Here is a 15,152-nt window from a genome sequence, read left to right on the forward strand (position 1 = left end):
GGGCTATTTTTTCCTTAAAACATGTGGACAGAAACCTCACTAATGCAAGTGAGCAACCTAGTTGTTTTGGTTTTCGTTTGTTTATACATATAAAATGTTATTTTAAGTTTAAATAGCGAAGTTTCATATAAGCACACTTGAAGTGCCCCATCGCCCCTCCCCCCAATCCCTACCACTTTACACGTTAAAAAAATGGAAATTTACTATGGCTATGAAGACCATAGATTTACATGAATTTATAGCTAAAGTACAGGCTCACCACAGACTACAGAAAAATGTAAGATCCAACCAAAAATCCTGACACTATAGATAGACATGGGACTACAAATACCATCCTAGCCCTTACCGATGCTCAAATCTGACTGCAACTCACATGCCAATGCAACCTGTCATGCTAAATATCAATGGCTATATAATGTTCAGATCTATCTTTTCACACTGAGGACAACTGAGGGACTTGTACTCAACTATTACAAAAGGTGCAAACATTCACGGATGCTCCAGAAGGCAACATGTTACATTAAGAGCCAGAGGGATGTAAACTTTTGAAGAGGATGATCGGTGTAAATTGTTATTATTTGTCTTTTTTTTTTCATTTAGTACTGCCCTTCAGATGCTAAATAAAATAGTTACAAGTCTCCCAGAAGACAAAATACTAACAATTTACACTGATCATCCTGTTCAAAAGTTTACACACACAAGTTTAATTTCGTATATGTTTGCATCTCTTCCAGTAAATTATACGTAGAGAAAATATGACACATATTTTAAAGGTCTTGTCATTTTGTTAACGAATATTTCTGGAGTGAGTTGCCCCTACTTCCGGGTTTGGTTGGAGAAATTGGGGCGGTCAATCTCCCAGAATTACGGCTTGTATTTCCCACACGGAGTTTCGATATGAACGGGTTTTCCCAGTTGTAAAATGGGACTGCCCCATGCCTTGAATGCAGCATTGGGGCGTGGCTTTCCGGGATACGGAAGTAGTTTGTGCCAGACAAGACATAAACAGCGGTTTTGATATTAGTTCGCTCGGGTGAGGTGGGTGTTAAAATATTTTACTACATTCATGAGCTTTGCATTACACATTGCGTATTTCGTTGCACGAACGTGGAATTATTGGATGATTAGCCTGTACTGTGTTTGCATGTTGTTACTAATAACAATGCAACGCATTTTAGCTGGACTTCTTTTCGTGTTTGGATTTATTGGTTAGCCAGGCAGTTGAAGTTGAAGTCATTTGTTGTTGTTGTTGTTGTTTTGAACTCTCCATTCAGCTATAATCTAGCAAACTACTTGCTGATAGACCTACTAGGTAGCGAAATCCGTTCAGTTTCTTAGATTTTGCAGAAGAAATGTGGGCTGACCACAGGTCCGGTTCTGGACATTTGGAGACCCCGTGCACCCCTCCTATGAAAACATGTTTTTTCCCATTACTTCAAAATGTTAACTTAACCTAATTAAACTTTATAAGTCAGTTTCTTATAATTTAATTGGACATTACTCATAAATATTTAGCCTTTCGTTCAGCAGCCCCTGAAGGATGTGATCGTTTTTGTTCCATCATGACTTAATGTCACTGACTTAAAGTCAGTCATCTGCAGAAAAGTTGCATTTTGTTCATCGTATCTTATCTCTTCATACATTCAGAGGGTGGGACCCACTTTGAAACGGTGACATTAAATGGTGTTACTACAGGCGAGTGACAATTGATCTATGGACACTGGCTGTCTGTCTTGATTGGTGGACAAGAGTATAAGGATGTGATGGTTTTGGAGGCCCTGGGTAATTGACCACTCTGCCTATAGGTAGCCCCGGCTCTGGCTGACTAGAATTTTGAGTTTTGTATATGAATACTTTTAAGAGTCCGAAACACTTGTTACCATTACTACTTTTTAAGTGTCTGAACCGTCTTTAAAAGTAATGTCTGTCAAATGTTTTGTGAAGTTCTGCATGGTCTAAGAACAGTTGACTCTTTACCTCACTGGTTGATGAAACAGCACTTGATGCTTACAGCAGTATCCTTGTACACTGGTGCCTCTCTGACCATGAGGCATCAAGGCAAGTCCGGACAAACCCTCAGTACTGGCTCATCTTACGACCACGGAGAACCACTATAGTTTCACTTTGCCCAACTTTTACAGTTTAGTTCTATCTAAAAAGTCACGTGAACTCAGTATAATATTGCCATATAGCTGCTCGCACTTATCACTTTGTTCTGCAGAGGCAGATGATGAACTGAATGTAAATATGGAAGCCAGATCACAGCCACTCTTTACAGATCAGCTATTTCAGATCTGAAGTTTAGTGACATGATTATTACACACCATTTTGTTTTGGGACCATATGTACATTCATCATTTATTCATTCATAATCAGTAACCACTTTTCCTTCAGGTCAGGGTTGCGGTTAATCCGGGACCTATCCTGGTTACATTAGGCATGTGGCGGGAATACACCCTGGATGGGATTCTTGCCCATTGCTTTTTAAAAAAAATAATTTATAAATTAAACTTGGACCCTCTGACTAAAACTTTTGAGAACCCCCGGCTTACACACAACCTATGAACTGTGCAGGATGCTTGCATATAATCCACAATAACTGCTGAGTAGGCATGAAGCACATTTTATATTGCTCATTTTAAATAAATGGCATCCCTACTATATAGTTTGCAATCTAAATGAGGTGAAATTAAATCTGGTGGGGAGTCTCTCAGGTTCTCACTTTAAATTTGTTAATCCTGAGCCTTCTGGGTAAGCTTGCCATCCAGCTATGGAAATGAGTTTATCACTGTCATGGCTGTTCTAGGACAAGAACAAAACATGGCGCCAAAGAGAAGGGCAGCATCTTCCACCAAAGCAGGTGGAAAGAAGATAAAAGAGGAGCCTGAAGCTCCAGTAAAAGACAAGTTCACCTCCGCTAAAGAAGCTCTGAAGGCCACAGGACCACAGGTTAAAGTCACCCGGAAACCAGACTGCTTATGTCACCTATCAAATGCTGAGGTTAGAACAAATCATTTCATGTTATGGGGTGAACTTCAGTTTATAGATGAGTTCTACAGTGTCCTCCAGTAATATTGGCAGCCTTGGTAAATATGTGCAAAGAAGGCTATAAAAAAAAAAAAAACCCATGGTTATGAATGACTAAGTGAATTGTTACCTCATAATTATACCCTTGTGAAACAGGCTTTTTTAGAGGAGGGCATTGTATATGAGACCTGTTTATCAGCCACATGACTACTTATCTTTATATATATATATATATATATATATATATTTAAAGCAGAATGAGAATATAGACCTACCTAACTAATAGTGTAATAGTAGTATTAATAATAAAAGTCTAATAACATAATACTTAAATTATTTCTCTATTAAATTTTTAATTTTTTGTTTCTACAGGTTCATGAAGATTATGATTGTATGCTGAACCAGACCAACATTGGAAATAACAACAACAAATTTTATCTAATCCAAGTCTTATTGTCTGGCGGGCAATATTATTGCTGGACAAGATGGGGCAGAGTAGTAAGTTGGTTTATTACAATTCTGTTAGGTTAAATCTACTGCATGTAGTGAAAAAAAGCAACAACAACAAAAAATAGAATAGGAAAAAATACTTAAAATTATGGTGTTTTTTAGATTTTGTGAGTTACAGTTCAAAGCCTTTAATAGTAATTCATAATATATATTTTTAGTATGTAAGTATTGTCAGAATCTTTGGACACGTGTCATATGCCATCTCCATACTACATCACCACATGTACATTATTGTGAAATATGTGGTTTGAGATGTGGTCTTGAATAGCTCCTGACTGTTTATTGACTTGGATTAAAATGTTTGCACTAACATTAACTCAAAAATCTCCAAATCTTGCAGTTTAAAGCTACGAGGTCAATTCTGACCCATCACCCCATGAGACACTATTGACTGTGAATTTCTCAACAGCTCAAAACACCATATCAGAGTATTTTTTCCACACCTGTCAATAATCTTGCTTAAAGCAGCAACAAAACAAAACTACCAAGCATACAATTTAAGTTTCTCTGACATTATGGTATAAATAGATTCTCAGCTCATTGTCACTTTCATGCTTTCCTTTTCACCCCCATTTTTTCGTGTCCAGGGAGAAGCAGGACAGAACAATTTAGCTGGACCTTCAAATGTTGATGCTGCCATTAAGAACTTTGAAAAAAAATTTAAAGACAAAACAAAGAACAACTGGAGCGATCGGGCTAACTTTGTCTCTCATGCGGGAAAATACACTCTGATTGAGGTGGAAGGAGACCAGGATGCTGAAGTGATGGCAAGTCAAAGAATTTCACCCAGTTACAAAGATACTGCTGCTCCCACAATTCCAAAATTGTACATATTTTCAGATGTTAAAACTAAAAGTAATAGACACATTGCATTATGCTAGTGACCACATCCTTTAAAACATGATGTCCAAGGTTTCATTTAAATGTTTAGTCCAATTTCACTTTGTTTGATTATACAGAAAAAGTACTAGTACTGTACATAACAAATTGCCTTAATACCTGCGAACAGTTTCCCAAATGCAGAATCATTTATTGTTTTGTCAATGTTTCAGGTGGATGCGGTAGGTAGCGGACCAGTGACCGTAAAAAAGAACATTCTGCCTTGCACACTGGGCGATGCAACTCAAAGACTCATCAAGTTAATCTTCAACAATGACATGTTCAAGGAGGCCATGGAGAGCATGAACCTGGGTGTGATTTCAGCTCAGCATGTTTGTCTGGTTTAGGGCTTAAAAAGCTAGATTGTATATTGTACACTAAGATTTAGATTTAGTCTAGTTGGCACCCTACCAGTAGCGCTTGATCATTTCATCATGGATTGTGGTAGTTTATCAGTTTGTCGGATGTGTTGGGGAAAGCCAGTGCTTTCGCTTTAGATGCTTTAGATGTGTTGCGTAATGATTAATCCTTCAGTGGCACAGGAGAGTTGACTTCTTTAGTCCTGTCTCGAATGAGGCAAGTTGCCCTAAGCAACCGGTTTTCTGTCTAAGCATTGCACTTTACCCAAAGGAAGATGTTTTAAACTTTTGAATTGCACTGTCTAAAATGTCCATTTGCGCAGACATTAAGAAGATGCCGCTGGGGAAGCTGAGTAAGCATCAGATTGCTAAAGGCTTTGAGGCATTAGAAGAGATTGCGGAGGCAATAAAGAAGAAAAGTAATGAAAGCACGTTAGCAGAGCTTACTTCTAAGTTCTTCACCATTATTCCACATAACTTTGGCCGCAATAGACCCCCTGTCATCAAAGATGATGTCATCCTTCAGAACAAGAAGGAGATGCTTCTGGTAAGCTGTGCCATGTATATACAATCAGTGCCATTTAGTTGCACTAGCATACAATTGGCAAACTGTCTGGAATATTTTTCCTTATTGTGTCAACAATTTTGAAAACTTAATATTTTCCCCATGCTGCTACTTTTGGTAGGTATTGGCAGATATAGAGATAGCCCAAAGTCTTAAAGCTGAGTCAGAAAAAGCGAAGGAGGAGATGATGGAGACAGTTCCTCATCCAATAGACCAGGACTACCAATCTCTAAAATGCAACCTCACTCTAATGGATAAAAAATCTAAAGAGCTTAAGGTATACATGTTCATGTTTAATACAGTAAATGCTTTAGGCAGAAACATAATATTTGCAGAACATTTTTATTTTAATATTTCCAGTTCATTTGAAGGTTTTAAAGTAAATTTCAGTTAATATGTTTTAATACACTGCTTTGGCTTTGTTGAACCTCGTTGTATATTCCATATATATGATTGCTGTGTGCCTTTTTATATTTGTTGATTTTAAGATTATTGAGAAGTATTTAAATGCCACTGGTGAAGGACTCTCCATAGTGGATGTATGGGAAGTGGACAGAGATAAAGAGGTAAGCTAAATTACATTGCATGTACATGCTCTACCTTTATTTTTATATTATGTGTGTGTAATAATCTCGACACCCATGATACTCAATCAAACTGTGGTGAAGCGCTCTCTGTGTTTGCATGTGTGTATGTACTTACCTGTGCTTATGTGTGTGTTTTTGTCTGTGTAGGCAGAGCGCTTCACAGACAGTGATGCTTTGGAGAACAGGAAGCTGCTGTGGCATGGTACTAACGTGGCCGTGGTGGCAGCCATTTTGAAAAGTGGTCTACGAATCATGCCACACTCTGGTGGTCGGGTGGGAAGGGGGATTTACTTTGCATCAGAAAATGCTAAATCTGCTAGCTATGGTGAGGATCCATGCATTCCTTCTGTAATAACATCATAGAAATATCATCAAATAGAAAAAAATGAGTGTGTGACAGTTTTTTCATACTGGTCCTACAGTTTAAAGTTTAAACATTTTTTAATTTGATGCATGAACTCTATGGTGTCATGAATGTCTGTAATATATTTATATATTATATATTTCCATTTTCACAGTCCGGACATCAAAGAATATCGGCATTATGTTTCTGAGTGAAGTTGCTCTGGGCAAGGAATACACCATCAGAATAGATGACCCAAGCTTAAGGAAAGCTCCTAACGGCTATGACAGTGTAGTAGCACGTGGGAGACAAGAACCAGGTTGGTGTCCCTTCCATGCAGAAGTTCCAAATACTATTTATAAAATAAATAAAAATAAAATAATCATTATAAAAACTTTTGTTGTCACTAGTGAGGAGATTGAAGCTGTGTGTACAGTACTGTGCAAAAGTCTTAGGCACAAGCAAAGAAATGCTGTAAAGCAAATGCTTTTTTATTTTTTTATTTTTATTTATTTTTTTTAAACATTTATACATTAAAAAATACTATAAAGAGCAGTAATAAATTAACAAAGTCCACATTTAGTGTGACAACCCTTTGCTTTTTTAAAAAATAGTAGTCTCAGGTACAGTTTATGCAAATTTATAAGGAATGCAGCTGGTAGGTTTTATTTAAGTATCTTGGAGAAGCTGCTGCAGTTCTTCTTTGCCTGTCACGTTGCCTCTTTTTTGCATGCAAAAATGCATGCAGTCTTCATTATGTATTTTTGTTGGATAAGTGGCGTATTATTTATATTAGGGCTGCCCCTAATATGCCACCTTGATATGAGACCATTCAACATCACCAGCTGTGAAGACTGTCCAAACATTTTAATAATTTATTAATAAATGCAAAGTATAACATCAGTTACATCACACAACTTATAAACTTGTTACACCAACACAATCACTTTTTAAATATAAATAAAACACCTTTTGGTATGAAACTCAATTGGGAAAGTATTTTGCTGATTTTTCCCTCGACACATTCATAATCATTATAAACTTGTGTGTACATGACTAAGCATGATCATTTTATCAACAAAAACACAAACTTTATTAACCTTTATTGGCATTACTTTTTATATTTTTAATCGTACTTCTCAGATCCCTCAAAAGACATCTTCATTCAGCTGGATGGGAAGAAAGTGGCTGTGCCACAAGGGAAAGCCATAAATCAAGCTGAGTACGAAAACAGCAACTTCTACAACAGTGAGTATCTCATTTACAAGGAGAGTCAGTGTCGCATCCGGTACCTGCTGGAGCTCCGCTTCTAACTTCTGCTACAAGGGGACTGGCAAAAACGTATAGAAAACTGCTCCGCTAAAAACAAAAGGGTTTAAACTGCACAAAGTTGCTTTTGTGTGTTATATTTCTAGTCAACCAAAGTTTATCCAGAGTCTGATTTGATGTTCAACATAACTTCATTTGACTCAGTAATGCCCTCAATAAATGAAATATTTGTTAATGAGGTTTATCTGAAATTCATGTGTGGAGGTACTGGTTGTTTTTTTATTTGCTGACGCATTTTCAAATTATAAACACATTCTTGTGGACATTTGGCAGACATTCTGCTAAGTCAGGTTGTTTTTATGCCTTTGTTCAATGCAAATTTGGAGTGCCTTCTTTTTATTAAAGAATCTGTTTGAATGGTTGTCTGTGTAGCCATTACAGTACCTCTAAAATATCCCATGTGGAACTGAGATATATATATATATATATATATATATATATATATATATATATATATATATATATATATATATATATATATATATATATAAAATATAGTTAGCAATATATAAAGAAGTTTAGTTAAATTGCGCTGGAATTTCCATTTATTCTGTTAGACTGTTCTTTATTGGCTTTCTATCCTAACCTTCATTCTAACTTTTTTGAAGTTTAAAGTTATATTCATGCTTGTGTTCCTGCGTTTTTTTTTGGGTTTTTTTCTTGGTGATTTTCATGTGTTTTTGTCAAGATTTGGCAAAATCTTTGGTAAGATTTCATGGTACCACTGTATCCATCCATGCCAATGAGGTTGTATTTGGCCATTATTCTTTTTGTGTAGAGATCAGTAACTACAATGTTTTTGTAGTTACTCCAAGTTGAAATTTATTATGCATCCCTGCATATTGCACTATGAACATAACATAGATAATGTTATCTCTAATGCTTGTTTGTCTCTAAGTCCAATATATTTTGCTTAGTACAATTGTACTTTAAAAAAAAAAAAAAAAAAAGATTTTGAAAGAATGTTAAGCTCTTAAGAATGCCTTGGGTAAATTTCTTGCTGTGGTAACTCAACAGGTAGAAAATAAATAATTGTGCTTAAATCTAGACTTGTGACTTTATTGCTAGACAGTATCCAGTAGGTGTCACTGTTGAATGTAGCCTAGAATTGATTACTTATTGGCCCATATGTCCCATAAGTCTTTTTTTAATAAACTTCTAACCTCTTTAGTAGCTCTTGAAGCCTCTAGTGTTTAGTAATCATATATCTATGATTCTTTACCTCCCGCCTGTATGTGGATATAAAAAGTCTACACACCCCTGTTAAAATGGCAGGTTTTTGTGATGTAAAATTAAAACCAAGGTAAATCATGTCCTACCTTTATTGTGAAATGTTAACCTATTAATTAAAGTGAAAAGCAATAAAGAATCATTTTAGGGGGGAAAAACAAACAAAAAACTTCCAATACCCAGCTTGCATAAGTGTGCACACCCTTTTATAATTGGGAATGTGGCAGTGTTCAGAATCAACCAATCCCATTCAAACTCATGTTAAATACTTATTAGTATACACCAGTCATCATTACCCCTAAATAAAGTACAGCTGTCCCTATAGGATTTTCCTGGTAACATTCAACTTGGAAAGCCATGGGCCACAAAGAGCTTACAAAGCAGGTACAGGATATCACTGTTGAAAAATATCAATCAGAAGAGGGTTGCAATTTTTTTCCCAAGCCACTGGATAAATATCATGGAACACTGTAAAGACAATATTCAACAAGTGGAGAAAATCTGCCCTGACAGAGACACTACTAAGAACAGGACGTCCCTCTAAAATTGATGAGAAGATCAGGAGAAAACAGGTCAGGGAGGCTGCCAAGAGGCCTACAGCAATATTAAAACAATTGCAGCTCCCTACATGTAATAACAATCTCCCGAATTCTTAATATCTCTGGGCTATGGGGTAGGTTGGCAAGACTGAAACCTTTTTTAACCAAAAATAAAAAAATGCATCCAATCTCCCAAAACCATGTGGAATAATGTGTTATGGTCTGATCAGGGTGGGGGGAATAATTAATACCTCCATATACCAGTCAATTTTGGCCACGCTTGGGGAGTAACGGAATACATCTAATGGCGTTATGTAATCAGGATACAAATAAACTGGTACATTTTTTTGTTACATCAACAAAGTAATCAAATTACAGGTATATTTTGTAAACAAATGGGAATACTATCAGGATTACAATTTTCATTTAAAACCAAAGACATTAAACTTTTGACATAACACAATATAAACAGCTGCTTGGCTATGGTTCTGATTCTCTCTTGCCAGTTGTGACTCGCATGAAAATAAAAAAAAATATAAGTATTTTAGATCATATTGCTTTTCTCTTGACTTTATTTGAAAATTTGTTTTGGTGACTTTGAAGTAATCCAAAAATAATCAGATTACATTGCTTTCATATTGTGATACTTGGATTACACTACTGGTTAAAATTTTTATGAAGTAATTTGTAAGTGTGATGGAATTCATTTTTAGAGTAACCCACCCAACCCTGATTTTGGTGCAAAACCTTAAGGCTTCTGCTGAAACACTTTCACCTTTCAGCATGACCGTGACCCAACAAAAGAATAGCTTCACCAAAACAAATTCAAGGTTTTGGAATGGCCCAGCCAGAGTCCAGACCTAAATCCAATCGAAAATCTGTGGGGTGGCCTGAAGAGGGCTGTGCAGAGGAGATGCCCAGCCGAAATGACAGTTAGAATGCTTTTGCAAGGAAGAAGGGCAAGTCAAGTCTACAAAGCACTTCAAATGTCTCTCTGGATAAGTAAATGTAAATGCACTCCAAACATTTAAATTTATTCATTGAAATATTTGTACTTGGTGCCTTACAATCTTGACTAGACTAAAAATGAGCACCCAAAAGATGCACTATCAAATCCTAGATATTTGGAAAAAGAATAAGACCACCTATAATCTTCCTCTCCATACTGTATGTCCCTAGTCAAGCTCCTTTAACCATCTAGACTACTTGCTTGCTTAGTAGTTCTCTGGTGTGCTGTATTGTAACCTGAGCTTTATTAGCAGATTGTCTTGGTTTTCAGATGTTGATGTTATATTGCACTAGATTTTTCCAAGGAATTGTAGTAAGGCTGCGTAGCATTGAAAACCCTGGCATGTGATAGTAGGGTCTGGTTGAATATTAATTTTGATAGAATTTTTAGTCACAGAGCAAATATGGTTGACTTTAAGTGAATAATCAGTACTTTTTTTTAAGTACGTTTAAATGGTTTATTTTTTTATTATTTATTTATTTCTTTAAAACCTCAATATTGATCCTTGCCAACGGGTGTATAGTAGGACCCAGGGGAGTACTGACACTCCTGAGGACAGAGGAGCATGTGTCTGTTTCAAAGAGGAAGAGAGTGGGGGAAAAAACCCATGGAATACAATGTGTGACAGTCACAGCCCTACACACACACACACACACACACACACACACACACACACACACACACACACACACACAGAGACAGAGGGAGAGAGAGAGCATCCTATTAAGACACCAACTTAAGAGGTGCATATATTGATGAACAACTGTAGAGGCAGACAGAAAAGAAGGCGGCATTCTCTACTCTCACCTGGGCCCCAAGAAAGACCAGAGTTCAACTGTTTCACATCTCAGTTCTTGGATCTAATGATACGAATTCTACTCTTAAGACACAAGCTGGATAATACATCTGGAATGAGAGAGGTGAGAGAGTCATATGTTGTGGATAATGTTGACTTGTCTCACGCAGCAGTGATATTGAACACCTTAGAAAAGAAGTGGATTCTGCTGTGATCTCTGGGTGTACAAAAACTACAATGGTTCCTGCAGGTATGCTTTCCCTTTCTGTGTTCTTTAATTAAGAAAGACACTTCAATTTTAAAAAGCAATTGATTACCTGGAGCTTGTTATGGCTGAGCCATGAGGAATACAAAATGAAACTGAAAATATGTTTTAATCAAGTCTTAATTTACATCAGCTTGATAAAACAGTAGCATGCTGCCACTGCATCTTAGTTTAGATTTAGTTTTAATTAATTAGTATCATTTAGGTTAAATGTAGACAGTGCATCTTTGAAGGAAATGGACACTTGTCATTTAAATAGGAAAACAATACAACTGCATTGATCTCGAACAATGAATAAACCCTAAATTCAGGCTGAGATGAAAAAAAAGGGCAATACATCTAGAGATTTTTGTCATCATTAATGCACTGATAAAGATGCCCAGTTTTTGTAATAGTCAGGTGAAATTAAGTTATAGCAGTTATATATATTCTGTTGAATTAGTTGTATCTCAAAGAGGTAGCTAGCAGGTTATCTAGAGTGAACAAATAATACACGTTTTCACAGATATCAATCAGTTGCTAAACTCATTAGTTGTATCTAAGACACTTTAATCTGGGATTTTGCTTACCTATAGCATAGAAATAATTTTAATAGCTACTTAATACTACATTATGTAATGAAAAAACATTTTTTAACCATTTTACAATTCAAGGAAAAGTGTGAATCCAGTGCACTGCTTGAGAAAAAGTAATTTTTAGACGTATGAAGTATATATAATGTAAAAACAGCCACAACACATTATGCAACAGCTATTCTTTTTGTTTTGTTGTGCTCTTTTTTTTTTTTTTTTTTTTAGAAATACAGTGGAAAATCAGAGGAAATGCAATACTTGGTGATGGTGGATCTTGACTTACAAACGGTGGCATATAAGCAGTGAACTATGGAGAAAATTGGGCCAGGTTTCCTGACCAATCACACAACTCCAAATGATACATCTAGCCAATGGAGACCCACAAAGCCTACCCCACCAAGCATGGAGGAAGTCATCCATTCCGAATCCCAAATTAAATATCTAGTGGGGTTATTCGGCATGGTGACCCTTAACCTTGCAGCCCTGCTTGGCAACACTGGAGTTATTTTGGCCATTGCCCGAGCTCCACACACAAAGAAATATGCATTTGTGTGCCATCTTTGTGCAGTGGATTTGCTTTGTGCCATATTACTGATGCCTCTTGGAATAGTATCGAGTTCCCCATTCTTCAGTACCGTGACATTTACGGTTCTGGAGTGCCAAGTCTACATCTTTCTCAACGTGTTTCTGGTCTGTGCCTCTATTCTTACTGTAACCGCCATTAGTGTGGAACGCTACTATTACATTGTTCATCCCATGCGCTATGAGGTAAAGATGACTATACACCTGGCTGTTGGTGTCATGGTATTCATTTGGGTGAAATCTTTGCTTTTAGCACTTGTTACCTTATTTGGTTGGCCAGCATATGGGAATCAAAGCTCCATTGCAGCTACCCATTGCTCTCTGCACTGGAGTCATAGTCGTCTCAGGAAAGTGTTTGCCATTCTTTTCAGTGTGATTTGCTTTCTGGTTCCTGCAGTTGTGATTTTTGCTGTGTACTGTAATGTCTACAAGGTGGCACGGTCAGCTGCAAGACAACATGTTCCCATGCCCCCCTGGCCCCCTAAACCAGTTAAGTGTCGCTCGGATTCCATTAACAGTCAGACTACCATCATCACTACTACACAGAGTCTGCCTCAGAGACTGTCCCCTGAGAGGGTATTTGGAGGTGGGAAGGCTGCCCTCACACTCGTGGTCATTGTGGGACAGTTCCTGCTATGCTGGCTTCCATACTTCAGCTTCCACCTTCACATGTCCATCACAGCACCACTCCAGAGTCCAGGAGACATTGAAGAGATTGTCACCTGGTTGGCATACTCCTCATTTGCAGTGAACCCATTTTTTTATGGACTACTCAACAGGCAGATTCGAGAGGAACTCATAAAGCTGAGGAAGTGCTGTGCTTCCAACAGGCCTGTGGAATTTGGTGGCTCTAGTCATGAAGGATCCATCCAGGAGAACTTCCTGCAGTTCCTGCAGAGGACCAGCAGCAAGACTGAGACCACCAGGTCCAACTCCAGCCCCAGAAACACCCTGGACCCTGGTATCAGGATACCTGGACAGATCCCTGAGGAGTGACTTAAACTCTAAACATGTGCTTTCTGTCATCAATTATTGTATGGATTTGGATAAAAAGTGGAACTTCTGGTATGATAGTGTTGTACTAGATTTAATCTAAGCCATATTAATACTGATGGATGTAAATATGAGCCCATCAAAAGGTAAAATTTTTGTTGTGCAATGGATGTGGTAATAGGGATGTCTAAAGTACATTATGATCATCACCCTTACTTTGAAAACTAAAGGCAATAACAATAACAATTTTTAAGGTAATAACATGGCTAAAAAGAAACTTTTCCAAAAGAAATGAACAATATAACTATAAATGAAGGAGATGTGTTTTCATTTTATTTTCATAATTGTGAGACATTGACAGAATAGACATTAGTCTTCCAGTAAAGCTGAGGAGGATCCTGTATAGCTTGCTAATTCCATCTGCCTGTCACCATGGAAATGTGGTGAGACTGATTCTTGCATAGCAACAGGGTTCTTTTGAGCTCAGGTCTGCTTGCAAATTGTATAAAAATACAGTGTCCTGTGTTAGCTTTTCACCCAAGCCAGGCGGCAGTAATACATTACCTGCAGCTCACCACTAAATACACATTCACATTAGTGTACCTGGACATGGAAAACTGCTTTTGCTGCTATATCTAATAGCATTTATTACACCAAGACACAGAACCATGCTGGTCTGAAGCACTGAAAATCATTACCATGCAACAAAAGTGCTCAGGCTGAGATAACACCGTGAGTTTTATGGGCTTTTTGCTGTTTGTGGAGGACCATTACAAACAGAGAGTGAAAAATCAGGAGCAGGCTGGTTTGTCCACAGCAACCAGCAACAATACCTTTGTTTTCATTTTGTAGCTAAGGCTGTGTAATGAAGGTCTATACTGTATGAGTGGTCTCTATGCAAGAGAGGGGTTATGATGCATGTAACCATATAGATGCACACTCACACACTCAAGACATTTATCATCACCTTTTCATTCAAAATATAAAAACAATGTATATTTCACAGCTTAGGAAGTGGCTCTTTTTTGGTACATCATTCAATTGGAGCACCATTTTTAATTTATGATCATTGTATTAGAAATTGCTCTTTCTAAACCTTCATTAAAGATTCAATAGGTAGTGACCTTGCCTGCGACTTCAAACAATGAGCCAACTATCCAGGCTGAGAGAGAGATAGGACGAGAGAGCAAGTGAACAAGAGACAGATGCACATGTGAGATGATTAGGGATTCATAAACTTGAGTGTCCCTGTCACGATCAAAACAAGACCAGAACAAATCAAAATCTGAAAGGATTTAGAAATGCTGAGGTAAAGATTAAAGGAAAATGATTAAAGAGGGGAAGGTAGGGAGGGGACGGCACCCAACAGCCCTTTGTGTCTATCTGAATGGTGGACGCAGAGAGAATGAGTTGCGTTAACCTGTGTTAGTGTGGTCACAGACCTTAGTCATGCATCTAGTACCTATGTATATAGTGACCAGAAATTGCACACTGGAAGCTTTAATAATCGTACTTGAATATAAACTAAATAATATTGCATTAAGTGAGGTCAGGGAAATTCTATGGT

General features: G+C 37.3%; 2 protein-coding genes across 2 annotated transcripts; both read left to right on the forward strand.

The window, feature by feature from the left end:
- Positions 1-935: 935 nt before the first annotated feature.
- On the forward strand, positions 936-8,642 carry parp3 (poly (ADP-ribose) polymerase family, member 3). The gene is made up of 11 exons (XM_017480416.3): positions 936-1,038; positions 2,807-3,000; positions 3,400-3,525; positions 4,125-4,304; positions 4,590-4,728; positions 5,099-5,322; positions 5,462-5,617; positions 5,829-5,906; positions 6,075-6,252; positions 6,446-6,589; positions 7,414-8,642. Exons 2-11 carry the CDS (start codon positions 2,821-2,823, stop codon positions 7,581-7,583), a joined length of 1,575 nt encoding a protein of 524 aa, XP_017335905.1. The 5' UTR covers positions 936-1,038; positions 2,807-2,820; the 3' UTR covers positions 7,584-8,642.
- Positions 8,643-8,774: 132 nt separating this feature from the next.
- gpr61l (G protein-coupled receptor 61-like) lies at positions 8,775-13,986 on the forward strand. The gene is made up of 2 exons (XM_017479269.3): positions 8,775-11,423; positions 12,236-13,986. Exon 2 carries the CDS (start codon positions 12,320-12,322, stop codon positions 13,586-13,588), a length of 1,269 nt encoding a protein of 422 aa, XP_017334758.1. The 5' UTR covers positions 8,775-11,423; positions 12,236-12,319; the 3' UTR covers positions 13,589-13,986.
- Positions 13,987-15,152: the final 1,166 nt, after the last annotated feature.

The sequence above is a fragment of the Ictalurus punctatus genome, chromosome 11 (genome assembly GCF_001660625.3).
Source record: "Ictalurus punctatus breed USDA103 chromosome 11, Coco_2.0, whole genome shotgun sequence".
Taxonomy (NCBI): domain Eukaryota; kingdom Metazoa; phylum Chordata; class Actinopteri; order Siluriformes; family Ictaluridae; genus Ictalurus; species Ictalurus punctatus.

Excerpts from the sequence above, each read along its gene's own strand:
- parp3 (XM_017480416.3), top strand. The coding sequence starts at position 2,821 with ATGGCGCCAAAGAGAAGGGCAGCATCTTCCACCAAAGCAGGTGGAAAG. Across the intron at positions 5,618-5,828 it reads AAAAATCTAAAGAGCTTAAG|ATTATTGAGAAGTATTTAAA; the intron begins GTATACATGTTC and ends GTTGATTTTAAG. Across the intron at positions 5,907-6,074 it reads AAGTGGACAGAGATAAAGAG|GCAGAGCGCTTCACAGACAG; the intron begins GTAAGCTAAATT and ends TTGTCTGTGTAG.
- gpr61l (XM_017479269.3), top strand. The coding sequence starts at position 12,320 with ATGGAGAAAATTGGGCCAGGTTTCCTGACCAATCACACAACTCCAAAT.